The sequence below is a fragment of the Cryptotermes secundus genome, unplaced genomic scaffold (genome assembly GCF_002891405.2).
Source record: "Cryptotermes secundus unplaced genomic scaffold, Csec_1.0 scaffold487, whole genome shotgun sequence".
Classification (NCBI taxonomy): domain Eukaryota; kingdom Metazoa; phylum Arthropoda; class Insecta; order Blattodea; family Kalotermitidae; genus Cryptotermes; species Cryptotermes secundus.
The window spans coordinates 343,331-362,760 of NW_019724589.1; the positions used below are offsets into that span (position 1 = coordinate 343,331).

The window sequence follows — 19,430 nt, forward strand, 5'->3', positions numbered from 1 at the left end:
ATATTCCCCAACCAGAGCGAGAGATATGACTCACTGTTTGTAGACATCTGAGCACGAAGATGTAGACTCCGACTGACTCCGATGTCCCTCCTTTGAACATAAACCGAAGGAAAACCTTTAATTTTATGAATACTTGTCGTATATCTACACACTGTTAAGGCTCATGAAATTCTATGAACACGCTGAAGATCTAAACTGTCTGAAACAGACGAGTGGGTAAATAAGACAAACTTGCACTAAACATACAGAGCACTCAATGCCCTGCACGGCACTAAACAACATAGCTTCTTCTTCACCACAACTGCGTATGTTAGGAGGAGGGGCATCCCTTCCCATGGGGCAGCTTTTCCCTTTTTACCCTCCTTTTCCTCATATGTCGTAAAAAGTAAAACCATTTGAATTTTACCTTACATTCTACCATTTTGCACAGTGAGGTATCTCTGAGAAAACAGACTAAGATCGATATTAGGTCGATCTGAAGTAGAGGTTATGTAAGCACTCAGAACAAATAACATTCGCCACTGTAACTTCAGCGCTCAGCATCAGTATGAAGATTCATCGAAATCCTTGAGGTATTTTAGGATCTCGGATGGGTACGACTTTCCCTTCAAGCGCTCAGGGAACATGAAGACAGAGATTGCAATGTATCTATTCGTGGGTTATTTAACGGCTCTGTCAGTAGCTAAGCAACGAGCGCAGAAATGAGCGGATGGCTTAATAATGGAGATTGTGAAAGGATTTTGGAAGAAATGGGTCATCATCTAAACGAGATGACACTTAAGAATTTGTCTGGAGAGACTGGGGAATTCATGACACACTCCAATGCGAATAGTTTCCCAGCCGATATTCGAACCTGGCAGTTCCCGAGTTCTCTTGACCGTTAACGGTATGCGGAATATACAGGTGATAACCTACATCAACCTACTCTTCCAACATTCGTGCAGAGAAGTCAAAAGCACCTCGGTCACGACAGCAAGTAACTCGCCTGGAATTCGAACTAGGTAGTTTCTGCACATAAATTCAGATAGTTAGTGCTGGAGCACACTATAATTCCGGTTTGAATATAGGATTATTTTTTTAAACTGTCTATATGTGTAAGCTGCCAGTCACAGCACCCTCGAAGTCAAAGGCATGAACTGTCTTCGCTCGCTCGGATGCTGGGATCATGGGTTTGAAACACAATCAGGACATGGATGTTCGGTATGTGTAAGCATTTATTCTGTGTTTGTGTTGACCTGTGTTTAGGTAGCGGCCTTGCGACGACTGATCACTCGTCCAAGGAATCCTACCGTCTGTGAAAAATGATTACGGAACTGAATAAGATGCCTGGGTTCTGAATGGGCTGGAAGAGCCATTGAAAAAAGAAATATGTTTACTCTAAACATTCCCTTCCTCAAACGATATCCTGGTTTGGTGCTTAACTAGTTAAGCAAAGGGACAACTTTACCTTAATTACCATTTGTGTAGGAATCATATCATGAAGACTTTGGAGAAGTGGGTATATAATTCAGCGCAGTATTAACTAGTGTCACTGATGAAAGCGGGCGACTGAATCCACATTCCGGCCGCTGTCTCGGAGACATTTTCCTTGATATGCAGACAGACTGGGGGCCAGAGGCGGTCTGAACGCGGTAATGAAGAGAAAATTCCATGCACTTGCTTGAAATGAGAGCCCTGTCTTCAAGTCCATAGCTAGGAAATGTATAACCTTAACTAACCCGGCTCACATATGTTCTTAAAGCTTAATATGTTTTTAGTCTAAGATTGTCGACCCAGGATATTTTAATTTATAAAGTTTCCATCCTGTTTCTTTCCAAAATTAAACACACTCTTGTAAGAGACTGAAGTATTTAATAAGAAAAACGTGGGAAATGAACCGCTATGACACCCACATTCATCATCCAGAGAGAAAGGGCAACGTTGCAGACCGTGTTGTCATGTTACACGTACACTTGAGTACCCACAACTGGCCTTTGCTTCAGCCGTGTGTAAGGAGTTCCCGTCTCGTACTGTTAGCCACTTGAATGGAAAAAAATACCCCTTAAGTAGGGATGTGCTGTGACTAGACATATATTTTCTTCGTCATAACACTACGTCCTTCCAGCCATGGGATTTATGTCCTCCAGTCTCAAGTTGAAGAGAGGGGACGGGACTGAAGGTGCACATTTGAAAGACAACTCTTAAGAATAGTTTCTCTTAACAGCCAAGAACACACACGTTCCGTAGGGTCACGCAACAGAACTGGGGTCGGTTACTCCCGCAGCACATACGTCCATTCTCCTATACATTTCATGGCGTGATTCTTAAGTAATTAAATCCAAGGATAACTTAGTTACCATTGTGAGTTGTGTTTTCTATTATAATTTTGCATTATGAGCGAAACCAGCAAAATATTCTTATGTAACTGAGTTAATTCCGTTCGCTCCATTTCATATCTGAAGTACAACCGGCGAAAGCTGTGTAGCTGTATCTCATTTGCTTTGTGACGAGGCCAGCAAAACTCATTTCCATTCCTAAACCCTAATTAGTGATTCCACACTCTGATTAATATAGTTTCATGCCGACACTAATATCCCAGAGACGTAACTGCGGATCTTGAGGAAACAACATGACCACGATATGACGCCAAAAAAGAGGGGAGTGTATACAAGTGGGCGAACTGTAAGTCAGAGTGTAATGGGAAGAAGGGATGGTAGACTAATTTGAGGTACTATCTCGGCAGTTTCTTTGAGGTACTAAGGAAAACCACGAATTAAATCAGTAAGGATATTTAGTATCAGGATGAAAACTTAAACCTGGGACTTTCCGATACGAAGCAGGAGGGCTTGACCGCAATATTCGTTTCGACCTTATCAAAAAGTTTCTATATTGGTAAAAATGAAATTAATTAACCCTTTAAAGTCTTATGTTACGACCGACGGCCAGTCGGCCAGTCTCTCTTGGTGTCAAGCCCCACGTCGGATCCAAGACAAAATTAGAGAGAGATTTACTTTACGGCTGGCGGTTTTCCGCCAATCAGTTCGACTTGGCGCTAAGCTCCTTGAGCCACATAATTAGAAAAAAATCTCCGTGGTTTTAGTCCACAAGCGAACTAGTCGGAGCCTCACAACCACAGATATATTTTTTTGCCATCAAACTCTTGCGGTCACAGTCTTTATTTCTTCTGAATTCAGTCCGTATCTCACACAAAACGCATTAGGACTCCGCTACAGCGAGCACCCGGTTAACGCTGTTTAGGGAAATAGCCGTTGCTTATTGTGAGAACCAAACAAATACAAACACACCCTGTGGGAGTTTGAGTGTGCTAAAGCAGGTGGTGCATATCGAATCAATGGACTTTAATGGGGTTAATCTGCAACTAAACAATGAACCAGTAACTAATTTTGTTAAAAGATGGAAAGTTTTCAGATACTTGTGATACAAAAACAATGCCGAAATGTAAATTACGGATGACTGCTTTGTTTCATTTTCCTGCCTGGAAAATTACGCCTTTCAGAAGTGGAATATGATTTAACAACGTTAACAGGTTTTTGTACAGAGCGAAGGCGGAGAATTGACGCTAGATCAAAGAACTTTCTTTGCTGTCGAGAGGTGACGTGGAGTTTGAGACAAACAGTGACTGAAAGCAGGGTCGGATGTGATGCAGTGGAACTTGCCATGAGAACCGCAAGGGATGTATACGCTTTAAAAGACAGCAAAACCTGTGAAATTGAAGACCAGGGTCATTTGTACCCAAAACGTGCTATTTCGAAAAGGAAAGAAGAAAGCGTATGAGGCGACTATATTAAAACACGCCGGTCACGGTAGCCGAGCGGTCTAAGCCATGTACCAACTTCGCTTGCGCGGAAGCCGGGATCGTGGGTTTCAATCCCACACAAGGCATGGATGTTTCGCAAGTGTATGGGTTTATCAGTCTATGCCCCAAAGTTTAAGCAGGAGGAGAGAAAAATTATATTAAAACGTGCTCCTTTTTCTAGAAAAAAGAATAAAATACTCATACTGAAGTAAACGGAATTATGATATGATATTATTATCGTTATTGGTCCGTCACTGAGGGACAGCTCATACCCGGCATTTGAGAACAAAGTGCCGAACGGAATATTTGGGATTAGAAAAGGAAGCAAGAATGTGGTGCAAGCAATTAGATGACGAGGAACATAATCTCTTCTCATCTAATATCATTGTCATTCAATCAAAGCGGATAAGATGGGCTCGAATTCTAGCGTGCAATGAGAGATGGATGCAAGATTTTTGTGGGAAAAACTCAGAGGAAAGGAATATTCTGGCAGGCGTAAGTGTCGGATAATATTAAATTTTCTTTCAGGAAAGAAGGATATTGGGATCTGGAGTCCATCACGACGGAACCGGAAGAAGGGATTTTGTGAAATTTTCCGTTCCTTTAGAGCAGAGAACTCCTTGGTCAGCCGAGAAGCTCTCATTAAAGAGAAAAAAAGAAAGAAAGAAAAGAGTTGCAATACGAAGCTAGGGAATTAGTTAATACTCCTGTAAGGGAAATGTGGATGCAATCTATTTTTCAGGCAGGTTATTTGACTGCAAAGATAAAATTTTGATTTTAGTAGTAGTAAGCATGCATGAGCCGGTCACGGTAGCCGAGCAGTCTAAGGCATGTACTGTTTTCGCTCGCTTGGAAACCGGGATCGTGGGTTCGAATCCCACTCATGGCACTGATGTTTAATTTGTGTGTGTGCGTTTTTCTGTGTTTGTGTAGAAGTAGAGGCCTTGCGACGAGCTGATCACCCGCCCAAGGAGTCCTACCGAATGTGTAAGATCTAGAAAAACCGAAGTGAACGGAGAAGTTCATGGAGGTAGGCCTAGGCCCACTGGGGCTGTAGTGCCAAGGGGGAAAAAGTATGCATGAATGGAACAAATATTTTGTCAAAGTCGCTTTCTGTCCCCAGTTTGAAAATGTACATGTGTGTGTCTATTTACGTGCAATCATAAGTGTATATAGGCACCGAAAATAACATGTAATATCGTTGGTCCAGTTCCAGTGAATGTCCCACATTTCATTTTGTTCTTTCCCCAGAGAGTTCTCCCCGACTCCCTTCAATTCGAAGACCTCAAGATTCTAATTGTTTTACGAGCGTTGGAGAGACACATAGCACGTGGCAGCACCCGCTAGAGTAGGATGTTCCGTGCTGATAAGAAGATAAACCCGAGAAATGCATCCTTGGGGTGACATAAAGAAATAAGATTTCGTTTACTCATGACGCATGCCAGGTCCCTTTATGTATAGGCTTCACACAATGCACTGCAAACCAAGAGGACATAAGCTCGATGGAGAGCAACGGATCTGCTGCCGCTGGCATACATAACTCTTTGGTATGGAGTAACCGTGACCATGAATACCTACGTTCTACACTTTATGGAACACACACAGGAAGCTGACTAGAAGGACGAAGTAAGTGAGCACTGTAGGATATTGCATAACGAGGAACTTCGCAATTTATACGGGTTTTGGACAGTGAAATAGAAGAGTCCGTGCGGGACGGGAGAGATAAGGAACCAATACAGAATTTTGCTGAAGGAACAGACAGCGAGCTGAGACGATAACACTGATATGAAGAAGGGCGCGAGGAGAAGGGAGCAAGTTCTCTCTCTCAATTACACTGTCATAATAATCGTATTAATAGAAGAGGTGTATATCTCCTCTGACTCTGACTCAAATTTAGATTATTTAATAATGCTATTTCAGTTTCATCGGTTATATTACATTATGTTCGAATGGAAGACGATCATGAAAGGTGAGTTTGTAAAGATCTACAAAGGGTCATTGGTGATATATTTCAATGTACTGCACCGGAAGTAATCTGATAAAAACTAAGAAAATCCACTAAGGACATAGATCAGAATAACATGCAAGAGAGCTATGGTTACTGTATGAATTATGAATACGTAGGAAGCAAGCTTAAGTAAATTAATTGTAACTCTGTAAGATTAATGGACTATAAATTACGTATATTCCATAGCGATGCATCACTTATTAATAAAAATACATAGACTCGATGAAATAATTATAATCGTGCCGAGAATAATGCAGAAGGCCAAGAAATGCACAACATTATATCAGCCAGTGCAACGCATCCCTTACAAGTTCAGAATACGGAGATCGGGCCTTTGCTTCTGTAAGAGGTACAGACGTAAAACCATTGAAATACACACACTGCGAACCTTCTGTTTCCGTTCCCTGTCGTCTCCTCATGATACGAGAATGCTATTAGAGATATTTCTGTGAACTTCATTCCCTTACAAGGGAAGAAGAATTAGCCTTATATCTTGTTGCAGGGAAACGTTTCATATTTATACGTACGGAAGGACACAAAACAATGAAAAGTACTTCTATGAGGTTTCTTCCTTTACGAAGAAGGTAGAATAAGCTTTATTTTGTGCGAGAACAGAAGGAATAATATATTTAAGATTCCGTTGAAGAGTGAGGAAAATAAAATTTGAAAATACCAAAATTTACATTCAGTCTTGTGTGTAAACACAAAGAGAGAAACTGTAAGCGTATGGGTTAGCTGCTGTTACCAAATCTATACGTCATGTGATTTCACAAACAAAAAACTTGTAAATATAACTGAAAGAGACTATATTAATAAAATTTCCCTCAGTAATTTCCTTTTTATTTCCCTTCAGGAAGGGATAATAATCACAAGTCAGCGGAAAGCGTTTCATCCATAATCCCCTCTCACCATCTCATCGAAATGTCGTATATTCGTCTAACCGCTCAGTTATGTCTGAACGTCGAGTGTGCATGTGAAAAATATGGTCTGTCAGGCGCAGTGTCCATTAGCAGGATGTATTTATTTACCTTTACGTCATCCCCCACAGGGTAACTGTAGCCATTGCACTCAACTGTTTGAGGCCGAGCATGAAGTACACATATTTATTACACCTAACCTTGCCATACATGGACTGGAATGGTATGTAAAACAGTTTATGCCACTTTAAATGTATGCTGCGTTCTTCAGTTGTTTATGAATTTTGTAAGAGGCATAAAAATGACCGGTCAATCGCAGTATAATGCATTTCCCTGTAAATGCTTGGATTCACTTCTATCTGCGCGGTAAAATCAATGTTTGCCTCAAATAACAGCAATGTATGTCAGCAATTAATTGACGTCAAAGCGGAAAACAATACATTTCAATCTATGAGACACTGATTTCAATTGTGATACCATTTTCCTTGTTGTGTTGACGGAAACGTTACCTAACCATATACTTACGTCACATAACAGGATGCACACTACAGAAATAGTTTATGAGAGTCACGCATTTAGCATATACAAATGTATGAAAACAAACTCAAGTTATTGAACTGCAACGCTAACATCTATTTTAACAGAACATGCCTTGAAAAAATTTTATTCCAAAATATGCCTACATAAATATACACTAACATAACAAATCTATTATAAAGAAAATGAAATCAAAATTCACAAAAATTGGAATAAAGACTGAAATGAAATGTTGGTATACTAAAAAGCAGGTTCTCAATAAAGCCTTATACACCCTACATCTTCAAAATGCGAATGAATGAGGTAATTTATGGAATATAATAAACCATAATATCACAAAATTTGGAACAAAAACTTCACGGAAAATATAAAACTATAAATAAAACTTACCACTAAGAGATAAACAAACCAAAAAATCACTATATTCTCTAAAAGCACAGAAACCATCCGAACTAGAACCCGTCAGTTTCGTAGCGCGTACCCCCTACACGTGACAATATGCATTCCTAAAATTAGGCTGAACATATCAATTAAGATGAGCTGGACGTTATGTATGGAATGCGTTCGGGAGATTAGAAATGCATAAACAATTTTAGTTGGTTTTCTGTAAATAAGAGACCATATCTGAGGGTCAAGATGTAGATGGGAGGGTATGAACTGGATTCAACTGGCTCATGATAAATGTCTTATGAATAAGATAAGGAATCTCCGTTTTCTTTAAAGAGCGAGCTGTTTCCTTGCTAACAGAGCGAGTACGAACTTCGATGCCATACACATTTCGTAGTTATTTCTGTCTTGACAGAAGCTCGAAGTTCGTAAACGTTAAATAGTTGTCTCCTCTCAGCAGAACGATCGCTTTTACCTTATATATACTCCGTCTGCTTTCATTGTTAAGACATTGTTCTATGAGCCGTGACATGAAGAACTCGATACTTAACAACTGTTATTTCTCTTTGAAGTACACCGCCGTGTGACCGGCATCCTAGTGTTTCTGAAAGGCAGTACTCACCGTCTTGTCATGTAGCATGCCGATCTTGCAGTCCAGACGTACGGTGGACCCAACTCGTGCAGTCACATTCTGCGGCTCCGCCCCTTCTTCGAAATAGGGGCCCCAACGCGTCCCTTGGTGATGATGGTGCACTGATGGTATCCAGGGTAAGTTATGATGCGTCACGCGAGTTGTTACCACGTCTGGTGCAACTGTGTACGTTGCCGTGGTGGGTGCAGTTGTAGGAAGCGTGGTTAGTGGCAGAGTGCTTGTTAGTGCCTGGACTGACCACATCATGGCAGAGAGGGGCGTAGCCGGAGGCGGGACCGTGGTGACCGCTGACAGTGCCGGCTCTGCTTCCGGAAGTGGCGCAGTGGACGTCTCATTGTCTGTAAGAAGTCGCAGCAGACATTACTCGTACTTCACAGAGAACCACAAGAAAGTCAGTGTCTAAGTGGGAGTATCTTGGACATAGCTATAAACTGAGGGGTGTCGTACACTGTAATACTCAATTAATGCTGTTAGATAATTAAATTAAGAAGAATGAGATGGGCAGGAATGGTTGTACGAAAGGAGATGTAAAATGTAATTAACGCCACTCCGACAATTTGTGTTACTATTTTAACCGACTACTTATATAAAGACCTTTAACTTCCAATCAGTGCCAAGGTCAAGAAAATTTGGATCTATACATCCACTGTCCCATACGCTTTCATGGTGTAGTGCTTAATTAGTTAAGCATAGAGACAACTTTACTTATCTTTTTACTAAGTACGTAAATAAATCAAAAAGTGGACTGAATTACTATTATTATACAATGATACACTTTAAAAATGAAAAGTGCTGACACCTGCTCACTCTGGTTCATTGCTTGCGAATTTCTTCTGCCGTGAAGATGGAGATAATACATTCCTCCGAAACGTCGGTTAACACAATATCCACACGGCTCCACATCCCAGAAGACATTTTTCTTCAGTTGTAGAGGTCATTACTTTTCTTTATAATTTGGTCATATCAAAGGCAGACAAGATAATATTTCAGAGAGCTGATGGGGAACGCGAAAAAGAAGCGCCGAAATACGTGCCATTTAATTTGAAATATTTGCAAGTTACGACATTCAATAAATTTAATTGCAGTCCATGGCGCACAACGAACTAATTTCAAAGGAAACTATTACTTAAGATAAGATATCAGAGGCAACTGAAGACATTACTGGGGATGCAAGTAGGAAATTACATTTTCGTTGTGAATCCGGCTACAAACTGCTCAGGAAAATAAATCGTTACGAAAAAGATATCTGATACTAACACGCAAGTATAGTTGGAGGGGGGCTGAAGACGGCAGCTGAATGTCTCCCCACCATCCAACTAGCTTGGAACTGTCACTCAAACTTTTTCAATTCGAAGTTTTTTTACGACTCGCGTTAGTCTTGCGTAAGTTCGAGTGGGGGATGGAGTCTATGTTGACAGAATAATGCAGTAACTTCTAGAAGTTATATAATCATTTTCTATAATATTCATGTCTCGCCTGCTTTTGTTGGTTTTTTTCTTGGTTTACTCCTTGGCTGTAATAATTGATGCGGCATGCTCCTTCGAAACGTCGAACTTTATAAAAAATACACAGCATCAGATCCTAAGAGATTATGCTCAAAATGTACAAGTAGGATGCAGTTTGAGAACAATCCGCTCGAAGGATATTATACCCTCAGAGAAAGGAGTAACAAGGGGCTGAAATAATTGCTCATACGTCATGAGGAGCTTCGTTCGTACACTTTGCATAAAAAGCATTTCTTCTCTTATCTCGCTCCCACTTTGGAGCACAGGGCTGATTTCTCGGTTTCATGATCATTTTTACAGACGGTAGGACTCATTGGACGAGTGATGAGCTCGTCGCAAGGCCGCTGCCTAATCACAGGACTACATAAACATAGAATAAAGACATGGACATACCAAACATTCATGCCTTGTGTGGGATTAGAACCCACGATCCCAGCTTCCAAGCGAAACAAGACAGTACATGCCTTAGACCGCGCGGCTACTGTGACCGGCCATAAAAGCATTGCCATGAATAAATTAAGGGAATGAAAAGAGAGAGACTTGTATTGCTCCTGGGGAGGTGAGAACTGTATATGAAATTACACTTTGAAAGACAGAAATGAAGAGACAACCTCTTTGATCTATGCATGAACTGGTGGATCATACTGAAGCAATATGCTATTAGATAAGTATAATATTGTAACGTGTTTCGTTACTGAATACGCCGTAGAGATCGTTAATTGGTTTATTGAACAATCTACAAATATCGGCTACAATTACTTATCACACAGTTACGGGTTTCCACAGTTTACAAACCCTACGACAAAATCTCTTAACACAATCTTCACTTGTCTTCACGTACTAATAACGCGGGAGCTATACAAGTCTCGCTGAATTACACACTTCAGATATAACTGGTTATCACGAACTATCACTGATTCTCGCACACGCGGCTGTAGCTCGTAACTTGCGAACTGAGAACCCGTTGATAACACACTGACTCTCGCTTGCTGCTCAGCCGGCTTTTATTCCGTTCGCTGTTGCTAGTGTGACGTGGCGTATAGCCTAGGACGCTGTTACCCCTTGGTGACGTCACCGCTGTTGACTAGCTTTGCATTGCTTCAAGGTTGCGGGAACTCGGCTAGCTTCGGCTCCGCTCGGCTCACTTCGGCTCGGCTCGGCTCACTTCGGCTCGGCTCGTGACGTCACCGCGGGAAGAGTTGCGGGGTGATGACTTGCCTATTACGCGAGCGCTACGTTACCGCTACGTGCAGCTTGGGAGGTAGGGGTGAACATGTCACAATAGAGTATAATATACTATAATAGAAGTATAAACTTATAGAGCTGATATCAAAATCTTATTCATAATGTCACATCAAAGAACTTAAGCAGAAAGATTCATGTTTGGGTCTATCATATATTTGAAATGTAACTGCACATGCTCTGTAGAGGTGTGGAACTGTGATATCCCTGAGGGAATAAGAGATATGCGGATGTTTGGGAACAGGATACTGAGGGCAACATTTCCACCAATCAGAGAAGTTGTTATGGGAGAATTGCATGGTATGGGTCTTTATAATTGGCACTCTTCATCATATGTCATTGAGGCCGTGAGACGGGAAAACATTCAGTGGAGTTCTGAAGCACATATGCAATTTTATCTGAAAATCCTGCAGGGAAGAGATCATTTGGCAGACATAGGCATAGGATAATATTAAAATCGATCTGTAAGAAACAGATTGCAGCGGTGTGTACTGGATTCATCTGGCTTGGGTTAAGAGTCAGTGGCGGGCGGGTTCTTGTAAATATGGCAATGAAACTTCAGGTTCAGTATCAGACGAGGAATTTCTTGACTAGCTCAGCCACCGCTAGGTTCGAAGGTGTCTGGCATGGTCGTCTAGTCTACAGAGGGTTCGGCCGGCTCAAGACATGGACCACAGCTTCTGAAGGGGTTTAGTGGCCGGTAGACGCATGAACGTTTTTCATAACGCTTTGTACTCGCTCAAAAAATGAGAGATTTGTGCGTCTTGTGTGACGTCATAGAAACACTGTCAATCTATTTTGCTGACTAACCTAACCTAACTCGCCCATCTACAAATGTAGGAAAAATATAAACCTGTAGTATCGTATTACGCCATAGAGGAATGTAAGCAATAGGAAGGGAAGAGGAAGAGTTCTATCTTCTGCGATATAACGCCGTGCAGCTCTTTGAAAGCCAACCGACGTTTCTGAGAAACATATCGCCTCCATCTTTAGGGCCGAAATGCTTGCCACCCGTTTTCAAGCTTGTTTCTTGCTTGACTTATTCTTCGATCCTGAAGATGGAGGCGATATGTTCTTCCGAAACGTCGGAAGACTTTCATGGACTACACGACGATAGATCCCAGAAGATACTCCTCACAACCGTCGCTGTGAGAACCTCAAATCCTACATGAGGGGAAGATGTTAAGAATGGCTTAGGAGTAGCGCAGGCGCAGTGTCGCTGGAGGATGTGTGCACACTCGAACTCGAGGCAGCGTTCATGAATGCGTCATGTTCATACGCGTACTGAATAAGCAACATGTACATAGATTCGGGAAGTACTATAAAACTTCATGCTAACGTCACTAGAGGCTAAATTTTGTCTGGATTCATGATCGGCTTCACGTGTTGTTCTAGGGCCGTGTTGTCATGTGATCTACATCTTCCGCCGTTTTTGAGTGTCATATTACAGAATGTGTAAAGTTTAGAGGAGCAGTTTACGGTAATGGAAGCTGGGAGTGAATGTCACAGCACTCATTTTTTTCTTATAACATTTACATGAACAAACTTCATGAATATATTGTTACAATGTATTTTTACGGAATATCCTCTTCAGTTTTCAAGAAAGTCATATAAATCTCCAAATTTGCTGCAGTTCCATAGAGTTTTCAGGATTCACAACATACAGGGTGTAAATAAATATATGTTATACTGCTCTGTGGTAGGCAGATTTCTTCCACATTATTTCCAATTTAGCATTTCAAGATAAACATACTAAATAGCTGAAACTCGCAAATAATATACTGCAGGATATTAAACGCCAATTCCTCACTTCGAAGCCCAGGGTTCAGTACCTGGTGGCTTCAAGTCAAATTCGTGTTTCCTGAAGTAAGTAACACTGGAGCAGGTTTTCCTTCGTGTGCCTTCGGTATTTCCTTTAATACATCGATATCGAAGATTGTTCCATATTAAAGTTCAGTGACATGTGCCGAAGCCCTGGACAGTAGAACTTCATTACAACCTAGGACTTTACGTTTGGGGTTTCATCCCTAAGCCTGCATTTGCCTCGACACAGAGTGAGGTGCACACCCAGTTTTATTATAAAGAACGGTAGACAGGAAGTATTGCTTACTGCTCAATGACTATTCCAGAAATCTCTATCATCCTATCTGAAGAATATGACACATTGCGTTATACTAATTTGCTTAACACATCTGATATATGTTCCCGAACTTCACTTCGGGATTAGGCAATTAGGACCCATTTTGGGTCTAACTTGGACGTGGTTTTGTCTTATGAGCATTTAGTTTCTTTCTTCTGCTGATTGGTTACCTAATCATTGCACAAATCCATCCTATGCTTTCCTGTTAGTGTTTGCCCTCGATTCTAATACTGAGGGGTTCTGTCTAAACCTCCCTTAACTCTGCATGCAAGTCTTCTTCAGGTGCACTACATACAGGACCACAGTTACCTGGAAGTCACTAGGACAGTACGAATAGTACCGGCGAAGGATAACGGTTAAGGGTGTTGTTTCTTCAAGCATGCGCAATGGAGACATTTGGGAGCGGAGGTATAGCTTCTCTGTTCTTGGCCTCGACGCTAGATGGCAGTGAGTAGTCAACTTCACACTCCGGCCGCTTTATTTCCATGGAAAGAGCTTCCGGTATCCAATGGATAGAAGACACTGTGGGCCTAAAGTTTGTCTGGAAGCTGTGGAGAAGAGAATAGTCATGCTTCTGCCGAAAGCCGAACCAGCCCCTAGCCCGTCGTTATATCGACTGAGCTACCGAGAGGCCTCCACCCGCCCATGATAGGAATTCCAAAGGATAGTACCAAATGCTACTCTGGGGAGAATGAAAATATATCTTCAAAGTTTAGCAGTGTCACTAATTTGTAACTGTCAACATGTGTAAAAGTTTCATATGTTGCTTGAAGTTATACGGATGAGTGATTCAACCGCATACACGTCTGACTGAAGTTAGGCCTATATATCGTCATCAACTTGGAAGCAAATACAGATAATCTCCATTGACATTTGGTGGTTATTTCAGTTTGTTTTCAGATGAAACAGTTATCATATCAACCTACTCTTGTAACTTAAAGAATTCTGTGTTTCTGCATGCTTTGATGGAACTGGCATGGATATCGAATGATCATGCAAAAAAAGCATCGTTTTTTAGTTGATATTTCTAGAGCATTGCGACAACTCTTCACACTATGAAGTACCTAACATATTTATATACTGTACAGTATATTTAATTACGACTTAGAATTATGGAGACTACTCCAAGCTAACAGATTTTGAGACAACCAAGTGTTGAATATCGGCAGTACTAAGTAACGACTAGCCAAGATTAAGCCTACGTTTCCAAGGTCATATTTCAGTAACCTTGAGATGATACTTAGGCATATATTATCACGTGATTTATAAGGCGAGTTTCGGATTGGATGATTGGATTTATTGACCACTCCTTGTACAATCACTCGTAATCGCAATAAATTTTGAGCCGAACATTTCTTCCATGACTACCTAAGACTCGCTCCATTCTGACTCGCTGCGACTGTCTTCTCTTCCAGCCTTTCTTCTACTGTGATTGACTTCTTCTAATTTGCGAATCACTCTGCATTTACGAATGCCGAAGGACGAATAATTTACGAATGAATCGCTTCTTAGCTGCACGGCCGCTTAAATAGTGTCGCATATCCTAGGAAGTGTTTGTTAAATATTCGTTTACATGGAAATATTTGTTGCGTTGATCTCTAGGAATCTACCTTCATGGAAAAGTGTTTTGTACTGAGTTTTTCTTCCTGCAAACAGCCCACATGTCACAGTTTATTAAGACAGTCTATGACTGCTTCCAGCCACGATTTTTCAGATTCATTGATTAATATCTTTCCATCATTTGACGATATTATTCTGAGTGACTGTTGCGTCTCAAGTGTGCTGCATATAAATAAATAGAAATCCATTTTTAACGCTCTAACGCTGTATAATGATGCTTGGTACATGAAAAGTTTACCGATCAACGAAGGAAGATGCACATAAATTGCTCACGTTCATGCGGCAACTCTTGCCAAGTAAGAACACATCAGTGTACATATACTGAAAAATCAGGCTGTGTCACTTAGGAACCAGATTAGAAGTGGAAGAACTGAGAAAATCGAATGAAATTATTTAATTATATAAAACTATTATTTTATTTACAATTTATTTGTGTTTCACTTAAGCATAAATAACTCTTCAAATGTTTTGTGGAATTTTCATTACTCTCAAAGGATATTAGTTTCAGGATAAAGCAATTACACTTTTAATTAATCACGAGGCATAAAATTTAATATCTGATATTCACTAAGACCAGTTTCCAACAAAGAGCTTTCCCCAAACTAGACGTACACATATTCTCTGGAGTGTGTTCAGGAGTACAGAGAGATTTACGGAACGAGGAAGTCAGCAGATGTTACTGGAACAATGATGTCAAGAAGTATTGTTGCGCAGGGCTTGCAATACGCATGGGAAAGGAGAAATTCATACAATATTTTATTAGGAACAGCTCAAGAGAAGACACCACTTGTAGGATACTGGAAGATATTAATAAAATAAATATTAAAGGACTAGATTATGACACTGTGGAATGCTTCGAGCTTTATCAAGACAGTATAGAGACTCTGCATTTTATGAAGATAATAATGAAAATGTGGATTCCATAAGATATGTGGAATTTCGCTACAAACTGAACATAAGTTTCTTAAAACAGCTGTACTGTATGGTGTGATCAGGGGGGTAAATAATACTTTTCTTTTCTTTGTTCCCAGATGGATAATTTATGACAGATTAACTCATTCCATATGACTACTTATATAATTCTGAATTACTTCTTTGTGAAAACCAATTCCACAAAACCTTTCTGTCTCCCCAGTTCTCTATGGTTTCTAGAATACCGCATGAAGTGACCTAGGAAAACCTTTCTAGACAACCGTAAAGGTGAGATACATCAAGTTATAACAATGGTGGTGTAAATAATACAGAACATGCTGCTGCCTTGATATTTTGTATTTAAAACACGAATTTTTTGATAAGGGCGAATAATTTGTTGCAAATAACAGGAAATATTTATAATGTCGCAAATTTTTTTTTTCAGAATCTGGATTTTGTGATAATTAAGAATAATTCTGTGTCTGTTTCTTACATTCCTCTAAAAATAAAAGCTCAGCTAAAAGTTGGGTGTGAAATGAATTAGATAAGTACGTGGAACGTCCTTAATTAAGGATAAATGGATTTTAAAAACGAGATATCATTAAGCCCAATTATTTAAAAATTCCCATGTGATGAATGGACTTTTTCGCTATATATAATATTTGTACTAGTCTTTACGATAATTTCAGATTTCATTCCATGCATTTTCTTTCTTTAAGGGATACATACGGTCTAAATATTTGACTCATTTGTAAAGCACGTCTTGATATTAATGAGAGTGAACTACACTAACAACTGATATGGAAGATTGATCAAAACACGACAAAGAGCTCCGGGAATAATATTAAAATCAAGTTATTTCCTTGCGATATATGATATTTAGTAATAAGCGAGATGAAATCAAAACTAAAACGACTCGATGAAATTTAGTGTAGGTTTAATTTACCGAATTTAACAGAAATCTACCCCGTAGTTTCGTCATTATGTTACGTTCGAAAAGACGAGGGAAAGAAGAGATTGTGCTAGAAATTCATACTTTGAGAGTTGACTATGTAGAGGCAGTATCCTATAAAAGGTAAAATTGTCCCTGTGCTTGACAAATTAAGCACTACGCCATGAAGGCGTATGGGAGAGTGTATGTATAGGTCCACATTTTCTTGAACTCGGCACTAGTTGGAGGTGAGCGATCAGCTTCACGCCCTTGCCGCTTTAACCCAAGGAAAGAGCCCCCCCCCCCATACTCATTGCATAGATTTTGTGAATCCCAGATCCGGTCTGGACGACGTAGAGAAGAGAAAATTCTTGACCCTACTCGGACTCGAACTCCGACCCGACAGTCTTCCAGCCCGTAGCCGGTCGCTGTACCGACTGCGCTATTCCGGCTCGTCAATATTTGTGGGAGCGTATTTTAAAACCTTAAAATGAATACTACTAATTGAAATTTAAAATACTCGTACCAGCCTGCTCCTTCGAAAGATTCAAGAGGTTTGGAGTGGACTGTGTCCAGAATTGTATAAGAGAGAAGCAGAAGTGGTACTGACAGAGATCAAAACAAACCAAGTGCACACATTCCTGCGCTGATTGGACGACGGTACAGCATCTGGAATAAAACGGGACAGCTGACGTCCTTAGTTTGTGATTCATGGCAAAAAGAGAGAATCAAGAAGGCTGGTAAAGAGACGCAGAACAATTCCCATGAAGCGATGCTTCCCTTGGTATTTACACTATCGATTCCCAATAGTAAGCCAATGCCACAAGTTCAAATTACAGAGTCGGTAAGCCGTGCAAACAATGGTACACACAGCTCTGCCCCTTGCTTTGCTTTGCATGTTGCAGGAATGGGCAAAGGACGTGTTCAACCAGAGGCTTAATTACACTGACGTCACTAAAACAGGAAACAATTGAAAACAGTTATCCGCAAATCCCTCCCTCCGAAAAACAATTAAAGTACAAAACTTAATCTCAAACGTAGATATTAGAACATTTCATATGATTTTTGGAAGAATTTACGAAACACATCCACTTAACTGCGTTCTGTTGGTCTGATATCGGATATCATATTTACGCATCCAGTCAACACGCACGTAAACGAGCGAGCGGAGGTCACAGAAATGTCCCAATTATCGGTACCATATTGAACGCAAAGCCGCAGCTGTTTGTCTTCTGTATCTGAGTGCAGAATCGAAATGAGGACTAGGCCGCTCCTACAGGCTGGGAGCACGACGCTATAATTCGGATCACCGCGATGTTCAAATATTTATGACTGTTCAGTTCTGCAATGCGTCCAGCAAATAGATTCAACAGTCCTGCTCAAGTTACAAAATAGAGCGTATGGCTGTCCTCCAACATACACTTTCCAGATGGGAAATTTGCAAATTTGAATTTCTCTATGCTCCGTTTGCTCATTTTTCGCAGATACAAAACTAATTTCTAGGTTTATTTTATCTTATCAATTTCGTTCTGAAATGCAATAGCAGAAATGCGCACCAACAACTCAGAAATTCAGCTGCATACGAAGTTCACTGTTTCGTTACATGATGTTTAAATACTGCAATTCTAAATTAGATCCAAATTTTATGTCATTTGCCAGTTATACACAATGAGACTTTATTTTTCAAGAGTAGTTGTTTAGGGACTGTGTAGAAATGCTGATGCACACTTACATCCTTTTTAGCCCGCATGATTGAGATCGGTTCAGTAGTCAGGAATAATTAAATGACCACCAGATGAACATTGCCTGTTCCTCCTTTTCCAATTTATGTAGGTATAACGATGCCATTACCTACATTCGCTGCTTTATTCTGTGAGGAAATGCAGGTATTCACATCAACATAAACTGATAGGAATACTAAAGAACATCAATCCCCATTTTTCAGAATTATTGGAAATTTTCTTACATTCCGTTAAGAAGTGTTCAATTAATTGTCCATATCTGAAGGAAATGTAATACTGTTTTTTTTTTTCATTTAGCTCTGTTGATGGCCTGTCAGGGCCGAAAGAGATTATGAGTGGATGATCTATGTTTTTTTTTAAATAATAAAAATAATTGTTCTCTTTACGGGAAAGCCTATCCATTTCTATTTGCAATACTGTTTGCCTGATAAACTTAAGCTTCACAACATCAGAGTAGCTGAGTTCCTCAAATAAACTTGCTGGCTCGACGAAGAATATTGTAAATTTTATGAGTTACTATAGACGAGATTTTAATGAGTAATTATATACACGTATATTGGACACTTACACAGCTCGTTACTACACTTCACAAATCACTATCACACATAGACTACTCTCCTCAGTATCACAGTCTCCACTAGCCATTTGTTGGTAGTGTTTTCCAAAGGCGGATGTTCCCCTTACTCTGCCTCTGCTACCAACACCTAACAGCAACGGCCCACAACGACTGAACTTCATTAGTCCTCTGACAGATCACCAACCAACTCACTTATCCCAGTCCACCCAACTGCACTACAATCACTCCCTAAACTGAACTCGGTCGAGTCATATAGCCTCGTAGCGGACCCACAGATAACGCCGCTTGCAACATCTCTTCAATTATTGCGTGACGTCACCGCGTACGCCTTCCTTTGTTGCGTGTGTACGGGCCATTACCTAGAAACGCGTCTACAAATTACATTATTCTAACTATCTCTTCTAAATCCCGTACCTCGCGTTCAGGACTGTACTGACTGCTGTGGCCCTCTTACACAAAACAGC

At 40.4% G+C, this 19,430-nt stretch overlaps 1 protein-coding gene across 1 annotated transcript in view; it reads right to left on the reverse strand.

Moving 5' to 3' along the window:
- LOC111862349 overlaps positions 1 to 19,430 on the reverse strand; it is a 426,180-nt gene that overhangs the window by 178,128 nt on the left and 228,622 nt on the right. The window contains exon 4 of the mRNA XM_023847658.2: positions 8,268 to 8,635. Coding sequence (XP_023703426.1) covers positions 8,268 to 8,635 — 368 coding nt within the window. The remainder of the gene's footprint in view (positions 1 to 8,267; positions 8,636 to 19,430) is intronic.